This window comes from Thermobia domestica, chromosome 8 (assembly GCF_964235325.1).
Source record: "Thermobia domestica chromosome 8, izTheDome1.hap1.1, whole genome shotgun sequence".
NCBI lineage: Eukaryota > Metazoa > Arthropoda > Insecta > Zygentoma > Lepismatidae > Thermobia > Thermobia domestica.
In genome coordinates this window covers 83,557,825-83,583,843 of record NC_137461.1, presented here as the reverse complement: position 1 = coordinate 83,583,843, position 26,019 = coordinate 83,557,825, and the positions used below count along the sequence as shown (strand labels likewise).

The 26,019-nt window shown below is 35.9% G+C and overlaps 1 protein-coding gene across 2 annotated transcripts in view; it reads left to right on the top strand.

The window, feature by feature from the left end:
* The window catches only part of Rph (Rabphilin), a 689,315-nt gene that overhangs the window by 568,668 nt on the left and 94,628 nt on the right, over window positions 1–26,019 (top strand). For both annotated transcript variants that reach the window (XM_081768658.1, XM_081768656.1), the window contains exons 5-6: window positions 5,593–5,712; window positions 13,431–13,542. In XM_081768658.1, the coding sequence (XP_081624784.1) occupies window positions 5,593–5,712; window positions 13,431–13,542 (232 nt within the window). The remainder of the gene's footprint in view (window positions 1–5,592; window positions 5,713–13,430; window positions 13,543–26,019) is intronic.

Below are 26,019 nucleotides of genomic sequence, written 5' to 3'. Positions count from 1 at the left end.
TCTCTAAATTTTACTTTTTATCATATACGAATAATTAAATATTTCAATAACAACCCCAGCATATTGCATAATTCATTTTCTCACGAAATTATATGAGAGTGTTTGCTGGGATGTTTCTCTTTAGTTCCAATGACTTTCTCGAAAATGGTTCTAATTATTTTCTTAATGTTTAAAAATAAATATTTCATTATTAACTCTAGAATATATCATAACCTGTTTCTTTCTAAAACATCCAAAAGAGCTCTGTGCTGATTTAGTGAGTCTTCTTAGGACGGAATATTCGAAAATGTCTATCGTGTAAATGTGTTCATCAGTAGGGTCTAAGAAGTAAAACAGGACTCACTCAGGGAAGTAATGCTCCTGGAAGTAGGAAGTAAATACACGGTTCTGATTGGTTGGCGTTATCCGTTTCTTGGCACGTAGTTTACATATAGCAGAAACCAAACACTTGCTGCTGTCGGTAGTAATGGAAAGTACAGCAGTAATGGAAAGTAATGTAGTAATGGGTAGTAATGTCGAAGGTAGTAGCGCAACGGGCTGGTAATGGAAATCTCTTGGCGTGGGTTCAAACTCTGCCCAAGGAAAGTCTTTTTTATAATTTTCATAACACTTTTTCCATTTAAATAAGATGAAAATAATACTCAAAAAAATGATTTACTTACTTTTGTGAAGAAAAGTACTATTACTAGTAGTAGTAGTAATAGTAGTAGTAGTAATAGTAGTAGTAGTAGTAGGAATAGTAATAGGATTAGTTGTAGTAGTAGTAGTAGTAGGAATAGTTATAGAAATAATAATAATAGTAGTAGTAGTAGTAATAGTAGTAGTAGTAGAAACGGGTTAGAAGCCTCGCAGGGCTCATTTTGTTCCACATTGACCCTCATTATATAAATTTTGTAACCAACTTAAAACAGCTGGCTAGAGTAGCGCGCAAAAAACGTAATTCTGGGAGTATTAATCTCCCGAGCGGGTCGTAGTAAAACATGACAATTTAATATAAGAGATGCAGGCGATAAAAGTTTAGTGCACTGACGTGCCTATTTATTCAAAAACAGTCCCAAATCACAATTTGTGTGTGTGCGTGTGTGTGTAAATATGTCAAACGAAGGTATTGGCAACACTTTCTCCCTTCAACGAAGGTATTGGCATTATTTACGATACTAAATTTGCTTAAGTGAGTTATGTTCTCATTCTATGTAACAAAAAGCCATCTGTGTATGGTAATATTCTGTGTACCAAAAAATTACCATATAGGAAAGTTCCTGCTTTTACTGTCGGCGGAATAGAAAGATAGTTTCTCCTTTTTAATTTTGTTTGTTTTATTATTATACTTACCAAATTTTTTTACATAAAAGGAGGAAGGTTTTGTGATTTTTAGAGATGAAAAGGAAAATATGACATTCAAAATTACATATTACAAACACATTTATGATTTCATGTAGCAATATAGAATACTGGCAGTTTGAATAAAAATATTGAAATACAAACATACATACATACATACATACACACACACACACATATATATATATATTAAAGTTTCCGGTAGGTTCTCGGCTCGTGTGATTCAGATCTCACGTTAAACTGTATGGCTTTATCTCGTATAGCCTCGATACTGAAAAAGAACGCTAAACTCAAACCGAGTATATTCAGGGGCGTCGTTAGCGGGTAGGTCGGGGGCATGCATTCCTTCCAGAATGTAGTCAAATATAGGCCTATTTAATGAAACTATATCTACTACTTCGTATATATAACTTTTGTCGGAAAAAGGATTTTGATTTTGTTTCATCCGACCTCCCCCCCCCCAATTTAAAAAGCTATGACGCCAGTGGTGTATTATATAAATTTTTGTTACCTTTAAATTCTATTTTAATGAAGGCTTCGCATATTTCAACAATCCTTCATTCTTTCTTATACATTCACAAAATCATTGCAAGATATATATTGAAATTAACAGCTACTTGAATTTCTGATTTTATTAGTTCACAGTAGCTTCTGTTTCTGGCATCAATATGTCACGATCAATCAAAACTACGGTATGATAGGGACACTGTTAACAGACGAAGGAACAGTGTTAATCTATTGTTAAACATAGATTTGAGTGCCTTATTTTCTCTCTAAAAACTAAGTTATATCATTAAATTACGTCGTTAACTTTGTGTGACAAATCAATTCTCTTAATTAATATTTTTTTCTAACAAACTTATAAAAACACTTTAAAAGACTATCATTTCTTTCATTTATTAAAAACGAAAGAAATCATTGTAGGAGGAAAATCAAAACGTTTAACGTTAAAGGCTCCAGAAAAACATAAAACGTACGGAAAAAATAAGCACTGGCAACCCTACAATGAACCCAGGGATTAGTCAACGGAAAGCTTTACACATTTCTTGGCATTGTAAAAATGAACTGTAATCCAAACTCAATGGTTTCGCATACTGTGCATTCATCACACCATATTGCTTGGTGTCATTCAAACTGCTATTAGCATGACCTCTACAGCAAATACGATCAATCTGCTTTCCGTGGCAGCCAGTGTGCTTAAACTCTAAAACTAATCTTATGATGCCCCCCTACACACACACGTATTCTGTGATGCGAGTTTTGTTAGAATCTGAGTATATACGGAGAGTTTTTAAATATATTTCTACTAGTGTACATAGTAGGCTTTTATAACTTTCGCCACTGCCATGTTTAGTGACTCATTGTTGGTCCACAAGAAATTTTCAAAAATTGCAGGAACTTTTATAAGAAGATCGTGACATTATGGAATTGAAATTTCTGCCGAGACAAAGTAGATAAGACAGAAGGATTATTTCTGATAAAATGGAGACTTCTAGTAACATCATTATGGTTGAAGAGTTCGAGTGGTCTCTTAATGTCATCATTAAAGTATTCTCCAATCAGTAATAGGTCAGATTTCGCAGACTAGAAAGTTTTATACAATCTTGCGCTAATCTCTTCGTTTCAGCATAAGAGTTGCCTTCTTTAATATGATGATAGATATAAATAGTGATAATCTTCCCTTCTTTCATTTTTTCTTTTTGCTATGCATTCTGTCACATTCAGTGAACTGAGCAGGCAGTGATAGTATAAAATGGGCGCCCTCTCTGATATCCAAACAGGGCAAATTGTTGGCGCTCGGCTATCTGGTGCAAGAGTGATGAAAATCACCAGTGTGTTGGATGTGTTGCGAAGGACTGACTGGTCATAGCGGTGTAGGGCAAAACTACAACAGCGACGAGGAACGATGATCGGAAGAAAACTCTTAATCATAGGTGCGCTGAGCATTAAAGTGGATTGTCACTCTGTGTGGTTGTGCAACTGCAGTGCAAGTGAGAAGGAACTGAAGTATCACTTTCTAAAGTTTATGTGGAAATCACAATCCACCATGAGTAACACGGATTTACTGTTCCGAATTGCACGGGCAAAACCACTAAGGGACAATAACACTTTGGCACGACGCCAATGGTGCCACGAAACTGCAACATGGACCGTTGGTGACTGATACGTGTGATATGGTCTGATGAGTTGTCATTCACCTTCTTTCAAACCACGAGCCGTGTTCATGTGTGACGGACGCAGTAGTGTCATTTTAAATTGAGTAAGGAGGAAGCAAGATTGTCCACCAATATAAGAATTTTACGTTTTTTGTTAGTTTACAATTTATTAAAGAGCATGCGTTTCGGAAACTTAGGGAAGGCAATTAACCCTCCTGTCTGTCCTCCCCAAATGACTTCCTTGAACAGTTGACCAAAGAAGCGTATGATGTACAGTATATCCGTCCAATCATGAAAGCTGGCAGTGGCTCTGTGATAATGTGGATTGCAATATCCTGGTTTTCCGTGAGTCATGCACTGACACTTACCAGTCGAGACACTGTTCCTGATTATGTCGCCATTTTAAGTGACCATATACTCCTATAGTGTAGATGTTGTTTCCAGACAATTACACCAAATTCCACGATGTTAACAAAGCTGGAGTTGTCGCTGTGTGGTTTGAGGAACATGGTAATGAGGTTGAGTCAATCCCCTAATGTGAACATAATTGAACATATGGGGTCCGTTTTAGAACCACGAATCGGACGCAGATTTCTACCTCCTTCTTCTCTCATGCAATCGTGTTATTCACTCCACCTGGAATGATGTAATATTCCACTTGTTACCAATACGACCACTGTGACTCTATATCATGTCGCATCAGAGCTGTTCTTAGGGATAAAAGTAGTCCAACACCATATTAATCTGGTATGATGCACATTTTTTTCAAGTGCTATTAAATTGATAAGTAATTTTATATCAACTAATATATCAAATCAAGCTGAACAGAACAACATGCTTGACGATAAATTAAGATGGGTAGTTTTTCGAAACCATCAAAGAACAGAAAATTTATTTGACGTTTAAAAGTTTCTCACTTGTCAATAATTTTTGACAGTTTTTATTCTGACAAAGCATTTCTATCTACATATGTATTGTGGCTTGTCTTCTGATCATGACATATTCCTAATAGACACACAGATATTCCTAAAAGTGATACACATACTACTTACAATATTGTTGAAATATGGAAGATAATTACATTTCTCTTCAGTATGTTAAATACAATCACTTCACGTATCAAATTTCAAGATAAAGAGTATGGGAACGAAGAGGTTTGAATATGATAATCCAGAAGTAATTAATTCGAGACTTAGATCTGCACTTCTTCTAAGTGGTTTGATCACGTCGTCACCTGTGAGAAGACAAATATTAACCACATTATTACACGGAGTTAAAGAAAATATGGTACCGTCAATAGTAATGAATTTGCTAAGGTACCAGACTTTCTGATTAAGCTAGAGTGAGAATAGTGTATGTATTTCTCGATTTGCTGTGTTCTCCCTTATCATCTGTGAACTTCCGGAAATACTGTACATACCAGTACGTTCATAAGATCATATTATTTTTGTTTATCTAATGAACATAATCTTATTTGGTTTTCCTATGGATAAAATAGTATAACTAAAGCATTTACGAACGATATTTAGGAATTAAGTGTCCTAGTACAGTGGTTGTCAACAGATAAATCGCGACGACACATTGGTGTGTCACGCAGTCTCATAAAGTGTGTCGTAGAATTTTAAAATTTAAAAATCATTACACATTAATTAATCAGTTAAAATCAGTTTTGAGATAGAATGTATGTCAGCGTCTCCAGCGACAGCAACAATGCTTAGTAATACATAGAATCAGTGCTTCATAAAAATTTATGGTCTTACACTACTATAACTTATGTTGTCGCAGTATCAGGGACGTTCAATAAAATGTGCCGTCAGTCAAAAAAGGTTGAGAACCACTGTCCTAATAAGTACCAACTATAGATCTCATGTCTGCAATTTTGGTTATTGTCGAAGCAAACTGACGTAAGAGTCTGAGTTTTATACTCGTATCTAATGGATGGATCAAGCATGATGTATTTTCACCAGTAGTTTCCTTTCATAGGACGTTTTTTTTTTTTTTTTTAATACAGAACAATTTCCTCGATGTATGTTCTAAATTTATTTACAGATTTCCAGAGGAGATACTAAATTGTCTGAACCTTTCTCTTTCACAGGCTGTGTGCCAGAAATGTGGTATAGAAACAGTTTCTGCTCAAAAGGAGCAAATTTGGTTATGTAAAATCTGTGCAGAGACTCGAGAAATTTGGAAGAAATCCGGCGCCTGGTTCTTCAAGGTAAGTAATTGAAGATTATGACCTGTTGACAAACTTTGAGATTCCAGATTATAGTAATAATTCGAATGCGTGTGTGTTTCGTATCGTATTGTGGAACTTTGAGAGTGTTTCAGGGTATAGGGATCCAAAATAGAAACCAGAAGCAATACTTGTAGATTACAATACAGATACAAATAGATATCAATAAGGGAATAAGGGCAGAGATGTATCGGACACTGAATCCTTATATGTGTATACACGATTAATCTTGAAACGCCCTTGAGACTTTTAAACTAATAAATAAATTAAGTATGCAATAACTGCAAATTTGGAGAGATGCGATCGACGTTTATTGATTATTCTTTAGTGCATCAATTGTTTTCGCGAACGAACATGACATGCAAATGGTTTGGATTTGACATATCAGCAAAAAGCATAATAGCTTTCAAAAACCTGTGTTCACAGAACAAAATGGAAACGGCTTTACACTATCTCTAATGCTGAAAATTCTTTTTTTCCATTCTTTACAATGAGAATTCGCCCGCTAAATACTTTTTCCAATATTAATTTTATGGAAATCCCGTTTTCGGTGTTTATTTCTCAATAGTATTCCGATCGGGACATGCGATCCCTTACGACACTCAGCACGTGCTCCAGAATCACCATGTCAAATTTGGTCAAGAACTGCTCAAGCATATGCAAGGAGTATCTGGACAAACGAACGCGTAAGTCGAGTAAAAAAAATCGCTCCAATAAATGCTAGAATTTTGTATACGTCATAATCATCGGCATGGGGAGTCATGATATATTTTGCAAAACAAGACGATTAACAGTGTACCCTATCAAAGGCAAAATAGATATTTAAAAAAAACAACACTAAATCAGAATATAACATATTTCAAATCTAATCGAACCATTTTTCATAATACCATTTTTTTTTATTCAGCGTCAATCTAAGAAAGCTACATTCAGCTGAGGCTAGCGGAACAACGCACATCCAAAGCACCTTAGTATCGAACAGAGGCGGATCCAGGGAGGGCGATCGGGGCAATCGTCCCTCCCCCGCCCCTCAGAAGAGGAAACTTTCTTATTTTATATATATAAATAAAACCCATCCCAACGTTTGGAGCCCTTAAAAGTAGCAATATGACAACTCACCGCCTCCTCCCCAGAAGAGGAAACTTTCTTATTTTATATATATAAATACGTAAAACCCATCCCAAAGTTTGGAGCCCTTAAAAGTAGCAGTTTGAACCCACCGCCTCGGAAGTCGGTCCTGGATCCGCCTCTGGTATCGAATACTATGGTAGTGATACGACGGATTTCGAACGAATGCGAATAAAGTTATAGGGAACTGAAATACTGATTTTCCTCGAAAGGTTTTATTTTTAAAATCTACTTTAGTAAATAGCACATCCAATTGCTTAGATGGCTTTCGAAAGACGTAAAGCTTGTAATGCCACTTGCAGGAATTTGATATCTCAAACTGTTTCAGATATGAACAACTTTGTATAGGGATTACTGTATTACTTAAAATGCGTATTTATAACGTGTTCTTTTCCTTTGTTTGCATAACATTACAACAACAGTTTTTTGGTCATTATAATTGCAACAAGTTCTCAAAATTACATAATTTTAAGCACTGAGTCTGCGATATTCTCATTAAACGTGAGGAAAACGACTCTTTCCTTAATCCAACTGGTAAGTTCTGATGAGAAGTAGATTGTTAACAGCAACCTGATGCGCAGACAGTCTTGAATCCGACGTGATGATTCGCCTCATAAGACATCAAAACCAGACATTAATCAGAGGAAGTTTATACTATCAGTGTGGTGGCATTTAAAAGATATATTTTCTGAACAGAACCAAACAATCACTTCTAATGTGTACTATCGGCAATTTAGCTCATTAATCATAAAGGAGTTATATGTCCATCAAGATAACGCGAAACTACATACAAGTTTGATCAACCGTCAAAAGTTATTGCAGCTTCAATGGGATGTGTTGCCATATTCCCTCATTTGCCTGATCTTATACCGTCAAACTTTCACTACTTTTGCAACGTTCAAAAATCCTTTCATTGTACACAGAGAAAAATCCGTTCTCCGGACAGCGGTATATTGTACAAATATACGGTATCCTCTTGCTTACTATAGAAATCAGTACGGAGCATACGTTATCCGTATGCTACATAGTGACTGCCCTTAGATGTTACATCATGACGTTGCAGGATGTCTGATATCTAACAGTTTTCTGTATATCACATGCATATACTTATGTTACCTTCGTCAGCTATATGTTATATACGTCCATTTGTATGTGAGATCCTGACTGCCTACATTGTTTCATACGGAAAGTACGTATAGATGGAACACTTATACAGAAAGTATTATAAAACATGCGTTTTCAGTTATACGTCTGCTGTACGTTAAGTCCAAAAACTACAGGAATTACGCATGTAACCTATCTTTTTAAGTACGCCACCTACAATTTTTTTTCTCGGTGTATAATATGAAATTTAGACTAGGATGTAAATCAACATTTTTATCAAAAAGGACAAGTTTTCACGAGCATTGAACTCTAAACTTCGTAAAAACTGACAAAAGATATCAACCAAACGGATAATATATCATTAGTTGAATTTTTGTTCTTTTAATAAATATATGAAAACAAAAATAATATGTCATTAGTTTTCCGACAATACAAATCTTATCTATGTCTCTTCTCCGAGCATAAAGACGTGTCTAGATTTCCTACATCGGCTAGTTGGAAATGACAGTACCATACAGTCGGGTAAGGGAAGACATACAGAATACAAATTATCTGCTTTCCTCGTAAGTCTATTCCAGCTTAACTTTGATTTTTATACTCATAAAGAAGGCATAACTAACTGAAAAATATTAACTTCCTTTCAATTAGTTCAGCCTCTGGGATTCGACAAGCTTCCTCTACCCAATTAAATATAAAAAGGAGTTTTGTACTAATAAGGTTGCTTAGGCTTAGAAAAGTAAAATATTGTTATGGTACGTGAAATCAAAAGAATCTTAGGAAGAAAGCTAAAAGCCAAAAGTATATTTTGTATTAAACATAAAAAGACTAATGACCTCGTGATTAGTCTCCTTGAAAAGACCGGTTGCCTCTTGACTCTGGATTGCATCATGTTATATTCTTTAACTCTCAAATTAAAACGTTTGTTATGCTTTATACACAAATTATCTTTTAAAAACTATTACCACAAACTACACAGCTAATTTAAGCCTTTTTCAATTAACGTTGTTCAGACGACAGTTTATACGTGCCAGATTTTCAAGACCGAAGCTTAAATGCTCGAAAATGGATAACTGCTTACATGGACATTTTCTTTCTGACCGAAAGTTGTAATTTAATGATACCATCGTGTAGAACTCGTCTTCCATATAACACATTAACATATGAAAAATTTCAGAAAAATATTTCTTAGTTACAAATATAAAAAGCTTCAAACAACGCAAAAATGCTCTGATTACGTCATGGCAACATAAACAAGCGTTTTGGCGTGACGTCATGTATCAGTATTCCTCTCTGAGTTATATTCAAAGCTTCAGAGAATCCTATTATATTGCAGTTTCTTACTTTAAACTACAAATAAATTTAATGGAACAGTGAAAGAAAAAGTGTCAAAATAAGTAAAATACTTACTAAATATAAAAATAACATGTTCATAAGATCTATTTTCCCAGTTCAAAATACACTAAACGTGATCTGTAATGTTCTATCATTAGAAATATATATGATATCTGCAGGGTTATTATTTTAATACATTCTTAGATCAGAAAATTAGGATTCTACTACATCAATTCAAATTACAAACAAATCACGCGCAGATTGAGAATAAGCCACCATATTACAGCTAAAAATATAGCTTTTCTTTGTTTTGAAAATTTAGCTCCCAACGCTTCGAAAATTCATGTTCTATTTGCAGCTATACACTTCTTAAACTCTTAATTGTAAACATAGTGAATTTTTATGTTATTATACTATGTCTACAAATATAGCACTTTCTGCGCCCTCATAATCCTTTTTTAAAAAATGCGTATCCTACTACTTTCTTTACATGGTTTCTTCCATTTACTGTAAATATTAGCAATTGGTTACCACCATTTCTACAACTATTCTTACATGTTCTTTATATAGTCATGCCCATAACACTATATAAGAATCGAATTATATAGTGTCTTTACTATTTTACTATATTTCCACATGGTAAATGCGTTCGTGGTCACCGCTGGTTTGAATTTGAAGAAAGGTATAGCAAATAGATGCAGACAGGTGGTTAGGCTGAAGGAAGAGCATCATGATCAAAAACAATGCTCGAAGATTTTTCTGCTGACCTAGGTACCAGTTCTCAAACCTAGACTTCATAATAATACAAATACAACTTGATATATGGACGTACATTTTGGATTTAAATTATCTAGGAGCCAGAGTCGTGTTTCCACTCATCATGGCTACCTGGCACTCCGAATTTTTCGAGTCTGAACAAGAGGAATATTAGCAGATAATTAATTATGTATTTCTAGGAAGGGGTTTTCCCGTCATTTACCTTATATATAGAAAGTATGTGTGGTATTATGGTGTCCCTGCAAGTTTGTGGTTGATATCAACGTGTTCGTGAGTTTTCTTGAGATTCTACTCTTTTCCTCCACAATTTTATTTCACCAATTCTTTCGTAATCATTCCTTTCATTAGACCTAACCATCCGTCTCTTTAGCTTTCAAGAAATAAAATCATGCGACTTTAAGCTAGAAATTTCATTTCATTTTTAAAACATTTCTGTGCTGTTAAAAGAGTTGGATTTTGGATTGTTTTGATACTTCCAAGAATAAAATATGCTAGTTTAATAAAATCATTTGAAATTTACGGTGAAATAATTAGAAATTGAAGACTCCAGACTTTTCACCTTGACATTTCATGATATTCCTGAAAAATAAATATTATTTAAGTATTATGTATACAATTTAAGGAACTAACTGCGAATAGTAAACTATCTGTTTGCTATAAATCATTATAGATTTATCATATCTTGAATGTTTTTAAGCGTGTACTACGAATACATACAAGGAGTTGGCACTGCTAGTATCATCGCTAACTTAGCCTGACGCTTTGAGAGTGAACCACCCTAAGTATTAGTTATTGAAAATTCTCATATAAAACATAGAATATTTAGTTTTTCCAGAACTACAAATCATTTAAAAGGAGGCCGTGGTGGCTTAGTGGTAGACGGTTTACATCTAGTGCGTGGGTTCCTTTCCAGCCAACGTCAACTGAGCTTTGTGGTGAATGTGCGTGCGTTTTCTTAGTGTTCTCCCGTTTCCCCTACTTTCTTTATTCCGCTATTTTAGTCATTCTCATCATTATCGTCTTCCATTTTAGCCTACATAGCATAACCGTGGATGTAAAACCGAAAGTTTTCATTTCATTTTCACAGATCATGAAAAAAATGCTTTGGCTATCTGATATTTCCAGTTGACACTTTTTCACACTAAAATTTACCTAAACTTGCGTAGTGTACCACCGGGAATCAAACCCGGGTCTCCCACGCCAAAGCCGCGTATGCTAAAAGCTTAGCCACGAAGGAGCTTATTCTCACGAACGATCAGACCTTATCACTATAGCTAGAAGCATGAAGTTTGAACAGAAACCTCCTTTTGCAAGAAAGTAAAGGATTAGAAAGAAATTTTTATCCCTCGGCACATAAACTCTTCGTTAAAAATAAGGAGGATGAAACGCATATGTTTCATTGTTTTCGAAATTTTCGCTCTTAAACGGGGAAAGAAAGCAATTTCTAACTCTTTATTCAGAAATATCCAATGAGAATTCCCTTAAGTTAGAGATGGGGAAATTCGGTATATAAACTCTTAATTATTGTATAAGGAAATCCAACTTTCAGCGTTTTCTAAAATTCCGCTCCTATATTTCAAATTTCCGGTCATATAGATTAACCTTATTCTAGTTATGCGAAGAAAGAGCATGTATGCTAATTATGTGTTCTATTATTATTATACTCAAAAATGAATACCATTTATTATTGAAAAGATTAATCTTTAGATCTTTTCAAGCATTTACAGTAACACAATGTATCAGTACCTTCTCTTCAAGCACTTGATACGTCAACAGTTACCTAAGGGGTCTTGTAGTATCGATCGACGTTTCCAATGTGGAAAATGATTCTATTTACAATACAGATATCACTAGCTTTCTTCCAGCTTTGTTGGCAATGTGTCTTCGTGACAACATTCATGTGCTGGTTGAATGCCTAAGTGTGTAGCATTCCCCTCGAAGGATTTCCAATATTCAATACATCTCAACGAACGAACGACCTTTCTGTCAATTGGCTTCACAACTTTCCGTCATTCACTTCTTTCCGTAGAATAACTTTTACGTCTTGAGGAATAGCATACTGTAGATAGAAAGGAATCTATTTTCTTGTTACCAAACTACATTCAAAAAATTAGACAAATAGAAACACATTGAAATGATATTATATAGTAATATTTTATATCTTTTGAGAATATCTTATTCAAACACTATTGTATCTATCTTTATTTTCGCACGGAAAAAATAAGTATCATCATAGATATTCTGCCAGATCACTTACCGCCACTGGGAAGCTTTTATATTGCACGATCTTCAGTTAACCTCTTCGACCTCACGTATGATTTTTCTGTTTTGATACCGTCCATCAAGTATAACCTGTTTAGTCCCGTGTCTCTCTTTCCTATGATGTCACTACTATGCTCTTTAGCGCGTCTTTCATAATACAGTTCCTTTTTAGCCTTAACTAGTTTCTCTTCTTCTTTCAAATTGCATTTAAAATTGTTCTTTTCTGCCCTACTATTTCTGTCACCCTCTCATTCGTTTTCCGCTCAACTCAGGTAATTCTTTCCATTCTTCTCCACACCCAGATTTCTAAAGATCTATTCTCTTTTTGTGTAATGTCAATATTTCTGTCCCATACAATGCAATACTCCATACGAAGTATTTTATATGTTCTTCCTCAACTGTTTATTCAAGGTCGCGTAAAATAGTTTTCTTCCTTCTAAATGCTTCTTTTGCCATTCATATCTTTGATTTTAGCTTTTCATGCACCTTTGACGTTCGCATTTCATATCATCATTAATAATACTATCCAGGTATCGATGACATGTTCTATTTTCTCCTTTCCTACCTCCATATGTCACACCGACGCGACGGCTTCGTTCCAATTACTTTTTTTTTTTTTTTTTTACCTTTCTAACATTTATTTTCATCCCATATTCTTCATAGGCCTTTATCAAGTTTTCTAACATCTTACTTATTTCCTTTTGAGATACCGCAATAAGCGCCATATGATCTGCAAACTGTATGTAGTACCTAATCATTCTACCTTCTGCAAAAATACGGGGTTTACGAAGGAGGCGCCATGTGAACGAAGTTGGGAACCAGTGACAGTACAATTATTTCATACTTTGGTACAATTTAACACAGGCAGATTCGGACTTACGTCTATGCCATTTTGGTTACAGCTTCTCAACTAATGAATAATATTTAATGTAGTTTAATATGTAATACACATGTATACGTTTTGATAAACTTAAGTGCTGTAGTTCACGTGGTCTATTGGCTGAAACTCATTTTATAACCCATTAGTGCTTAAGGAGAAGATAAGTCAATATAAGACAACAATAGGCTAACTAAAGCTCACTTTGTTCTATTTCTAGAGTTTACCAAAGTACATTCTTCCAGAGAAGAAGAACCACGAAATTAATAAGTATGCAGCCCGAAAATCAAGAGCTGGATTGGATAAAAATAGTTGGAGCAGAGGAAGCGTAGGTAAGAAACTTTTGTTCTCGAAACTGCGTAGTCATTTTAATGTCTGGTCAATTTTTGGTATCTATGGTCGACAGTGGGTTCTTTATTTTTCAGTACATGGTACGCTGATTCTGACGAGAACAAATTTACTTCATTTTTTCCTTTTTTAAAGAAAACAAAAATCATGTTAAAAAGTGTCTTACTTTTTTGCCTTGTACGCTAGCTTTGTAACCGTTTCCCAGATCCGTTCCCGGCGTCTAACCGTTAAATACTCTTTAAACATCTTACCTTACCTCGTCAAGACGTCGTAGACCATCTCCAAAATGGAATTACAGAACTCGCCCTTGGTCGTTCTCAGATTTCGGCACTAATGTAAGTACAAAGTGTCGCGTGGTTCGGATGCCCTGTCTCAAACATTTTGTAGACATCCAGAATATTACTCAAACCGTAACATGCTGCGGTACTATTAGCACATGGAACAAAACGCATTAAATAAAATAGAAATATACTTATTTATTAGATTAATTATTAGGAAAATAATTGCGCTTAAGAAAAACAAAGACAACACAAAACACTTGCATTAATATAGATAATTCACCACTTACACAAACACTATAAAATACACTAAAACACACTTCACATTTCGTTAACACTAAATAGCCCTTTAAATCCTTATGAGATATATATAAATCATTATAGTTATCATGTAACTATAATAAAAAAAAGACCGATACAATGTGACATATAATTGTTTATTCTTCGCTATCATCTCCAGTAACTGGATTTAATATCAATCGATAACAGGAGAGTTAACTTCCTCTCCTTTCCCATGTAAAAAATGTTCCGCGATTCCCTACGCGATAATTATTCCATTTTGATCAGTACTATATGTATATGTTTATTGAAGGAATCAGTTAATCCGCAATATTTGAAGTCAGTTGAAATTAATTGTTAAAATAGATCAGATCTACTGAAAAATGAATAAGAAAGTTAATATGATATTGTGTTAAGTACTTTTGTTTAATTGTTTTCTATACATTCCAATATATTTTTGATAATGTTCTAAAGGCAAAGATGAAAGTAAGAGATAAAATTTATCATTTTGGCTCTTAGCTAAGCCCACTTTCTCTTTTTCTTTTAAATTTAGTGAATAACCAAAGTTGCCAACCCCAGAGGACAAAATTATCGATATATACCAGGTAACCAAGAAAGTTCGTATGGTTTCAGTAAAAAAAGAAAAGTTCCAAAAAAAAAAAAGTGCGTTTACCTTATGTTTCCGCAACCTTCTCCCATCCTTTTACAAGCCTGTAGATGCCATTTTTGAAGAAATCTTTGTGTTGGGACTCAAAAAATTGCGCCACCACGTTTTCCATCTCTTCTCGAGTTTTGAATTTTCGATTGCGCATATGGTTGTCCATAGACAAAAAGATGGTAGTGTGATGAAGCAATGTCTGGTGAATACGCTGGATGTGGCAGAAGTTCCCAGCCGAGAGAAGAAATCACCTCCAGGGTCATCTTTGCTATATGAGGTCTAGCATTGTCTTGGTGAACAAGAACACCCTTCCTATTCACTAGTGCAGGTTGTTTTTTATGCAAGCTGTTCCGCTACTCTTTGCATTTGTGCTGAGTACACCTCTTTGGTTATGGTTTTACCACTTTCCAAGAACTCATAATGCACAATCCCAGCAGTAGTCCACCATACAGACAGCATCACTTTCCGCTGATAAAGAGCAGGTTTTGCACTTAAAGGTATGGAGTCGTTTGACGATAGGCAATGGTACGAGCGTTTTTCGGTATCGTACATTACCCACTTTTCATCACATGGTCCAAAGTTGGACAGTTGTTGTTCCTATTCAGCAAAGAAGAGCAAATGTTTAGTTGTTGGAGACTGTTCGCAACAGTCAGTACGCGATGGACCCACTTACTAAGTTTTCACGATTTTCCAAGCTCATGCAAGTGCACACACGAATGGTTTCATCACTTACCCCAAATCGTTGAGCGAGTTCTTGACACGTTTGACTTGAATCCTCTTCAATTGCTGCCTTGAGTTGTTCCAAATCGAGAGATTTTGGTTTGTCTGATCGATGTTTGTCTTCAAGTGTTTCATCGCCGGTCGAAAAGGTCTGAAACCACTTTTGGTCTGTCCGTTCACTAATTGTATCTTCTCCAAACGATGCACATATTTTTATTGCTGCTTCCACACCTTTTGTGCCCAACTTGAACTCATACAGTAAACAAGCCCTGAGTACTGCTTTCGACACAGACATGGTTCACTGCGCATACGAGTTGATCTCGAACTGTCGAATGCGACCTGTTTTCTATGTCAGCCGACGTGCCAATGCCCCAGATTTCAGAAATTGTCACATACAGGTACCCCTGGTGGCAAAAATTATTACTACCCCCAAAAGAAATGGCGGCAAGTGTAAGAACCGCACGAATTTTCTTGTTTGCCTGGTATATATATCGTATATTCATTATCCACGTGGTAATTGTAGAAACAAGTATAATACTACTAATAATCAGTGATTCTTCCAGACAAGTTTCTGGGGGCACTGCACCCCCAGAGCTCTGAGAGTGCCCCTTCCCCCGGAAAAGACCAAAATAATATGTTTATAATATAAATAAATAGAATAGTAACGTGAAAATAATATGTGTTCCTCCGAATACTAAGTGTGCCCGCTGGGAACTTTTTTTTTTTCTGAAAGAAACACTGCTAATCATAGCAATAATATACAAGGTGGCCCAAAAGTAAGTATACACCCCTGCATTGATCAAGTATAACATTCTAGTTTATGGGTTTATTTGCTTCGCCTGTTCCGATCTTAAGATGTAAGTAAAAACACATTAAGAACAAATAATAAAGAAATAAAGTCTCCCTGATGGATAACAATAAGAAATGAATCAAATGCACTGAGCTCATCAGTACGGTACTGTATATATACTTTGGGCCACCCTGTATAATAAACTTATCTACTAATTTTCAGTTTCAAACTTCAAATCGGCGTCGCTGTCCTTATAATTTTTTGCATTATGATTAACACTACTCTAAACAACGATAATATTTCCAGCCCTTTGTGAACGTAGTAAAATTTAAAGAATGGATGCAGGATTGCCATATGCCTACTTTCAAATTATTATTGATTTATTTTAACGCGAAAGTTTCAGTGTGTGTGTTTTATAATTATTTAATGCACATCTACAATTTATTTGCATATTCAGAAACTGCAAAAAAGAAAACGTGTTCCAAAATTATCGCATATTAAATATTTTCGCAAAGGTATTATCGTATATAGCATTAAGCCTTAAATTATCATATATCACAATAAATTATCGTATGGTCGGCAAACCTGCTAAATAACTCAAAAGAGGACTAGCTCGAGATAATAATGCTCCCGAAAGTATGAACGAAATACACGGTTCTAATTGGTTGGCGTTATCCATGTCTTGACACGTAGCCTGCATATAGCAGAAATCAAACGTTTACTGTTGTAGGCCCTCGTGGCCAAGCGTGCTAGCTCTACGTCCTACTAACAAAAATCGCTTTTGGTGTGGGTTCAAACCCGGCCCAAGGAGTTTTTTCTAATTTTTTAAATTTTCATAACACTTTTTTAAAAATAAGATGAAAATAATACTCAATAAAGTGATTTACTTACTTTTATGCAGATAAGTGGTAGTAGTAGTAGTAGTAGTAGTAGTAGTAGTAGTAATAGTAGTAGTAGAAGAAGGAGGAGGAACAGGTTAGAAGCCCAGCAGCGCTCGTTTTGTTCCTCCTTGACCCCCATGATAAAAATTTTGTGACAAACTTAAAACAGCTGGCTAGGGTAGCGCATAAAACAGCTGGCTAGAGAAGCACGCGAAAAAAACGTACAGACGTGGACAAATTATTAGCAATTTTAGGATTTTCACGTGAAAATTGAAGAAAATCACAAATTAAAGAAAGAATGCCTGTGTAAAACGTTTTAATATCTGAATAATTTTGTACCCCACTATATTCTGTGTACTGTTACAGTATTTCAGTACCTTGTATGGATACTCTTGACTTGACATAATGCCTGGATTCGTATTGGCATCTGGCTTATTAACGTACACAGTTCTTTATTTCTGGATCATCGTGCCATATATCATTTACCATTTATATCAACTGGTTTCTTGAAGTTGAATGCTGCTCCGTAACTAGTTTCTTCAGAAGAGCTCCAATAGACACTATAGATTCATATCTTTGCTCTTTCCAGACCACGGAACTATTCTGAAGCCTTTCTGATTCCAAGTCTTGGAAACAGTCTTAGCTTGTGGTACGGCGCATCATGGTGCATAAAAATCGGGTCCCCAAGTGGAAACCATTCGCGCAACTGTGGCAAAAGATGTTCTGTGATGACTTTTTCATATTGCAATGTGTCCATATTTCCTTCTACTACATAGAAACGTCTATTTCCTTTCACACTAATACAGCTCCGTACTATAATTCCTGTTGGATATTTCACACTTTGTTTTACATAATCTGCCTTAAAAGCTTCACCTTCAGTTCTCCTCACATACTGGGAATTCTCCTCTTTTACAGAAATTATAGTCTCATCACTGAATACAACCTGTGGACAAATGACTATGTTTTAATGACTAAAATTACTGAAGTCTACATAAATCACATTAACATTCATTTAGTAACAAACAATACAGGCAACCTGTACTTTCACAATCTATCAAATTACACTGAAATAATAAATTAAATGATGTATTATTACACTCGAATGACAAATAAAATATCAATCTATCCTTCCCCAATCACTTGTTTCTTCAGAAGAGCTACAATAGACTATAGATTCATATCTTTGCTCTTTCCAGACCACGGAACTATTCTGAAGCCTTTCTGATTCCAAGTCTTGGAAACAGTCTTAGCTTGTGGTACGGCGCATCATGGTGCATAAAAATCGGGTCCCCAAGTGGAAACCATTCGCGCAACTGTGGCAAAAGATGTTCTGTGATGATTTTTTCATATTGCAATGTGTCCATATTTCCTTCTACTACATAGAAACGTCAATTTCCTTTCACACTAATGCAGCTCCGTACCATAATTCCTGTTGGATATTTCACACTTTGTCTTACATAATCTGCCTTAAAAGCTTCACCTTCAGTTCTCCTCACATACTGGGAATTCTCCTCTTTTACAGAAATTATAGTCTCATCACTGAATACATCAGCCGAATCCTGGTGATGTCTGGCCCACTGACACCATTTCTTCATCATCGCCGAAGTCAAGTTTTTGTTTATTTCTGGACCTCCTAGCTTTCAGCTCTCCCTCAAACAACCGGTGACGCAAATTTCTCGATGAAACATGGACATGAGCATTGAAAAGCATTCCCTGTAGCTGTGTAGAAGTAGCTTGACGATATTTTCTTGATTTTCTTATCAGCATTCGGTCTGCATAGGCTGATAAAGATGATTTTCGGCCGCAAGTACTTTTACGTTCTGGTGACAATGCATTCTCATGGCTTAAGTTCTGTGCAAACCGTGTAACATACGATGCACTGACCCCTATGTTTATGCTAATCTTGAACTTGGACATGCTTTTCAAGTTCAACAGAGTCTGAACTATCTCTCATTTCTTTGGCGAAATATGTTTTCTCTTACCCATTGCTCCAAAACCACAGTTCACAACAATTCAAAGAATTCTTTCCAAACAAACACATAAAATCACACTTGAACCACCTCACATAAGCACAAGACACTCGTAAATGAACCAGTAACTGCTCAAGCAAGTAATTTCCTATCAAGAAAGTCTTTTAACTGAACAGTATCAGCAATTTTATCTCCGAAGACGAGTTCACATGCTCCCTGGGCTTTTCCTCCATTCAAATATTCCTCGCCTAGAAACCACGTTTCCGCATGTTGCGTCAGATTACTGGATGAATCATCACTCACCTGTCATGTAAGAATTCGTAAACAACTTACAAATGTCGCTCAGTGATAACATTGTCATGTAGTGTTTCACAAATGACCAACTCTCTTCAACAAAATTTAGGAAATACAACAAATCAACAAATTTCCATGAATTTCAAAAAATTGCTAATAATTTGTCCACGTCTGTACTTCCGGGAGCATTACTCTCCCGAGCGGGTCGTCTCAAAAGACAATGAACAACATCAAAAATATGAAATGTCGGCCAGGAATGTCTTCAAAATGTTAAATAAACTAATAACTGTTTTCAAATCTTTTCGTATAAGACACCAAATTTGGGTGCACAGTTTATTAGGTCATAATCGTTAAGCACCCAAATTTATTCTTTATTTTCTTTGACTTATTTATTAAAATTCACAAGAACTGTGGGAGAGTCTTAATGTTTATGTAATAAGTTAGTTGGAAGGGTATCCGAAAATTATGACATGTCAGAATATGGTAAACCCAACGCAGAAATTACATCTGTCGGAATGCTGTGATGAGTAACTACTTTTTCTCGTTTTTTTTTCTTTCTTTGCTTTTTTTAGCCCTAATACTGTTTTGTTTTGTAAAATGAATGATCTGCCCATACGTATCTTCATCCCGTGAACTTAATGAAGTCAAAAGAACAACGGAGCATCGTCTGAGTAGGCACATCTGATTTGCTATTCTCGTTTCCTCAATGATTGTTGGCTCGAAATATTGCGATCTTAGTGGCACGGAGCGACCGAAAGTAGGTATGGCGAAACTGTGACGTATGGCTTCACGATCCTCTATTTTATAACATCCTTGTTTAATTTAGTATTATTTATTATTGACACGATAATGTTATTTTCATTTTATGATCTTCATTAAAGAAAATACTATGAAATGTAAAAAATACATATAGTAAATAGTACCATATTTCTGTGACTAGTCTAGAACAGATTGATTGTATTTACATTAATTTTTAAAGGGAAGAATAAATTCGGTTTATTAATATTTTGGTTCACGAACAGCGTTACAGAATAGATTAAGTTCGTAACGTGTTAAGTCCACTGTATTGCAAAAAATAAGAGCTGTATAAACTAGTGGTTTCCAACTGGTGTGTCGCGCAGTCTCATAGCGTATGTCCCGAAATTTCAGAAATGAACCAATTAGAATCAATTTTGAGACAGATTGTACCAGTAAATGTCTGAAACGGCACCAACAATGCCCGTGGTCCGGAAGTGGGCGTACCCTCTTCCCTTAGTTTCAACAGCATAGTGTTAGTTATGGTAGAATGTCTGTACACAGTTACCTTGAAGTCACAAGAGTCTTAAAAGTCATAAACATCGGTACGATCACCATGAATGTCTTAACACAGCTGAATTCTGCGCCAAGTTCTCGCAGATGTTTTACGGAGATACTCAGGAGTCACGAGGGTGAAGGCGTGTTCCACAGCTGCTCGTAATTCCTGCGTTGTGTGATATCGAGTGTTTCTTACTTGTTGATTTATGAAACCCCAGAGAGCATTGTCTGGTGTCGTCAGATCGGGACTTTTGATTGCCAGGCAAAGGTAGCTGATGAAGATGCACAACTTCTTCCAATCCTGGGGCCAGGAAACGTCTGATTTATCAAACTACTAATTGGCAGTAACTGTTACCAAGCAGAAATAGCTGAAAACAAATAAACATGGATAGCAATGTGTACAGAAAATGCCAAGCAATGTTACCAGACAAGGCCAAGCAATGTTACCAAACAAATGTGGGTATTCAATGATGTTCAGAATAGTTTAGGTAGAACACTAGATTTGGTATTAACAAATTTAGATAATGTAGTGGTTGAGAGAGAAGAACCCCTCGTACTTAAAGAGGATAAACACCACCCTGCGCTATTAATTAAAATCAAACAGAACAATAAGGTAAAGATAAAAAGTCAAAGTAAAGTAATGGGTTATAATTTCAGTAAGGCAAACTACAATCAACTATATCACGAATTGAAAAAGGTAGAGTGGGAGGTACTGGGTGAACATACTGACGTTGATTGCGCTGTTGAAAAGTTTTATTCCACCTTATATAATATATTTGACAAATGCATTCCGAAAAAGAAACAGAGCACGGGAAACTATCCTAGCTGGTTCACGCTAGACATTATAAATAAAATTAAAATGAAAGCTCGTCACCGCAAAGCGATAAGACTCGGAAAGTCAAATATAGATTTACATAAACGCGAATTTAATGAACTTCGAAAAAGGATTAAGAAAGATATACAAGTCGCATATACAAACTTCGTTAAGGGAGCGGAATATTTAATACAAGAGGACCCATCTACGTTTTGGAACTTTATTAAGAGTAAAACAAAACATTTAAATGGTAATGTATTGTGTTATGATGGTAAAGAGTTAGCATGTGATAAAGATATAGTAAACGCATTTGCAACCTACTTTAAATCAGTGTATACAGACGGAGCACCACTGCTAGTTGAAACAGATGATTCGACATTAGTTGAATTGTATGAAAAAATTGATATGTTGCAAATAGCGGTAATAGAAGTGGACGAGATTCGAATGGCAATCAGAAAACTAAAATCAAAGTGTTCGATAGGTATCGATGATGTACCATCATATGTAATAAAAGGTTGTGAAGAGAGTTTCTTATTACCTTTACACATGCTATTTAACCTAATACTCCAAACCAGCACGTTTCCAGCAAAATGGAAACTTACAAAAGTTTGCCCTATTCCTAAAAATAATGACAGTAAAGAAATTCAAAATTATAGGCCGGTTTGTATTCTAAACTCATTTGCAAAGATATTTGAAAGCATAATTTATAAGCGTATTGAAAATCACATTAAACCAGTAATATCGGATTATCAACATGGATTCATTCCTGGCAGATCCACCGTAACAAATCTCGCTGTCTTCACTGACCATCTAGTGAATACATTGGAGAGTAATAATCAAATAGATGTAGTTTATACAGATATTGCGAAAGCATTTGATAAGGTAAACCACACGTTGTTAGTAAATAAACTTAAATTTCTCAACTTTTCTGATCAGTTAATTGCTCTTATGAAGTCATATTTGATGGACAGAAAACAATATGTGGTTTATAAATCCTGTAGATCATTTGAATATATTCAATTTTCTGGAGTCCCACAAGGATCTAATTTAGGGCCGTTACTTTTTATAATATTCATTAGTGACCTTCCTAATTGTATTAAAACATCACATAAACTACTCTATGCAGACGATTTAAAATTATATAGGAGAATTACAACAGCACAGGACTGTGTCAGTTTGCAGGAGGATCTAGACAGAGTAAATGAATGGTGCAAGAGCAACTTGTTAAACATAAATTCAGATAAATGCAAAACCGTGTCCTTCACTAAGAAACGGAATGTTGTTAAATTTCAATATAAGATAGGTGGTAAAGAATTAAAGGGGTAAACAAACTATCAAAGATTTGGGTGTAATATATGATAAACTATCGTTTGAGCATCATATAAATCAAATTGTAAATGACGCAAACAAAAATCTTGGATTTATTTTGAGAATGGGAAGGGAATTTAATAAGTCGAATGTTTTACTGAAATTATATTTTTCATTTGTTAGATCAAAATTAGAATATGCGTCTATTATATGGAACCCCCACACGAAGAAAGACTCTATTAGAATAGAAAGAGTTCAAAATAAATTTCTGCGGTTTCTGGTGTACAAGAGAACAGGCATCTTCCCCACATATGAAAATAGAACTTCTCTTAATGAAAATTTTAACACAATGTCTCTCAATCACAGAAGAGTGTTAAATGACATGATATTCTTGTACAAAATATTAAATAACAAATTAAATAGTAAGGATTTGGTCTCTGCCTTTCATCTCAGGGTACCCAATGGAAACATACGTGTGAGCAATGGAAATTTCTTTTATTCTAAGAAATCTCGAACAAATGCAACAAAACAGTCACCAACGTGGAGGATGGGTGCAGTCTACAACAAACTGAGTAAATGTAAAAAAGTTCTGGATATACACAGTATGAGTCAGAATAGATTTCGCAAATATATTATAGATATTCTATGTAACTCTGATATGAACACTGTAATTGGGTAGAATAACCTGTTGTGTTCTTCTTCTTAAATAAATAAATAAATAAATAAATAAAACCTAAAACCGTTAGGAAACCAATTAGGGATACGCCCACTTCCGGACTACGCTGTACATAGTCACTACTTCGTTGAAACTTATATACTATTATCAGTGACACACGCAAGAGAGTTTCGGAGTTTTAACTCCCTTAAGCAAGATATTATGGAAAAATATATAATGAATAATTAATACATATAATGATATCACTCTTGATGATTTTGTACTCTTAATGATATGGTTGTTCCTCTAAAGTAATAGATAAGAGTCTAAACGGAGTTAAATCCTTCGCAATCTCTGAATAGGAAACAATAATAACAAAAGCAAACAAGATGAGGAGTAATTTCAATTTACTTTTCCTTAATCTTAAACTAGAACAGAGCATTACTTTATAATCAAGAAAATAGTGTCATGTAATCGGAGAAAGTGATTGGGTCAATGTGAAGTTGGCCCAGCCACTTTTACTGTGCTTTAATTTCTCAATGAGACCAGCATTAATTCTGAAAATCGGGCACTAATTAGCACTAATTCGGTACTAATTTCTGGAGCGAAAATTTTTCGATTCTAATAAAGTGATTGAGCCAACATCACGCACGTCGTAGTCAGATGATGATCGACTTCTGTATGTAACATGATTTGCTGGTGACAAATATGTGTTTTAAAAAGAGAAAGAAGCTATACGTGTGGAAATGTTCAGGATAAAAGATGCTATCAAATTCATTTCAACCAACGTTTCAGAAATAGTGCAATGAACGTTAAGACACTATCGAGAACGGACACTGATTCGGACCACAATCTCCTAGTGAGGGAGGTGCAAACCTGGTTAAAGTCAATCAAGAAAAATGGGAGGAAAAAACGAAAATGGAATTTATAATGAATAAGCAATATGGACAATGATCTGAAAGAAGAGACAGAAGACAAATTTTGTGCAATAAGCGATAGGGTAAAGAGCAAGAAAGAAAAATGGGAGAAATTAAACATTCTTCTAGATACACTCAATAACGACAATGGGAAAACTGACAGAGCGCCGAGAAGACCATGGGTAACTGAACAGGTGCTTAAGAAGATGGAAAAACACAGAAGGATGAATACTACGGAGATCAAAGAATACAAAAGGCTGAATAATGAATTTAGGAGAAAAATTGACAGAGTTAGAAAAAAGTATAAAGGTAACCAAGGAAGTTCTGTCGCTTTTTCACCTACCATCTTCGATCATCGATATGTCATCTAAGACGTACCTGGAAGATTAAATATAGTCCCCAATCAGCATCGACAACCTTCTTCCAACGTTCTGGAAGGTCATGCATTCCATCGCGGTAGAACCTGGTGGGCCGTAAAGCGAAGAAGGAATCAAGTTCATTTTGCACCTCCTAGGGATTTGAACTGATCCTCTAAGGTGATTGTCCAAGGAGTGGAACGAGTGATAATCGGACGGTACAATGTCCAGGGAGTATGGCGAATGCAATAGTGTTTCCCATCCAAGGCGTAAAATGATGTGCCGGGTCATCCTACCCATGTGGGGGTTAGCGTTGTGCTGTAACAGGAGGACCCCGTTGCGATTCAGAAGAGCTGGCTCCAAAGTTTTGAGTTTCTCTTGAATATGGCTCAACTGCTGAGTTGCATTGATGCTCTGACCAGTTGGTAGCAGTTTCCAATGTACAATGCTGCGAACAGTCCACCAAACACACAGAAGGATCTTCTCCTGGTGCAGTGCTGGTTTCGGCTGTTTTGGAACCAGTTCATGAGATGCTAACCAATGATGACGACGCCGTGGAGCTTTGTACAGGATCCACCTATCATCACATGTCAAAACCCTGTCCAGAAATGGCTCCTTCCTAAGACGAGACAGGAAAGAAACACAGGTGTCTGCTCGCGTTACCTTCTGGTCTTTAATCAGATCATGTGCTACCCATCGACCCAACTTGTAGTGCTTCCCAAGTTGATGAAGGTTCTGCCTAATGGTTTCTCCACGCACACTGAATTGTAATCCCAGTTCCTCACATGTCTGGCAACTGTTCGCCTCAACTGCTGCCTGAAGAGCTTCATTTTGTACATGTTGGTATTCCGGCACGTGGTGCGTCTTCGAGTGTTTCGTCACTATCCTTAGACTTCTTGAACCACCGCTGCACTGTCCGTGTAGTCGCAACACCCTCAGCAAAGGCCTGGCATATCTTCCGCCCCGCTGCAGCGGCGTTTGATCCCAGTTTGAACTGTACAGCATACGCGCCCTTATGACGTTCTGTGGAGGATCCATGTTCACTTTGTCCTTACGTAGGTTCACGGTGTAACTCAACTACCACAAGTAGGTATTATGTTGCATATATACACACACCAGTAACTGATCTTCGTCTTATCTCTATTCGCATGCAATTTACGGTGTGAGAGCCAATTGAATACGGATTTCCACAAAAAGCGACGGAACTTTCTTGGTTGCCTTTATACAGTACATGGAAGCAATATGGGA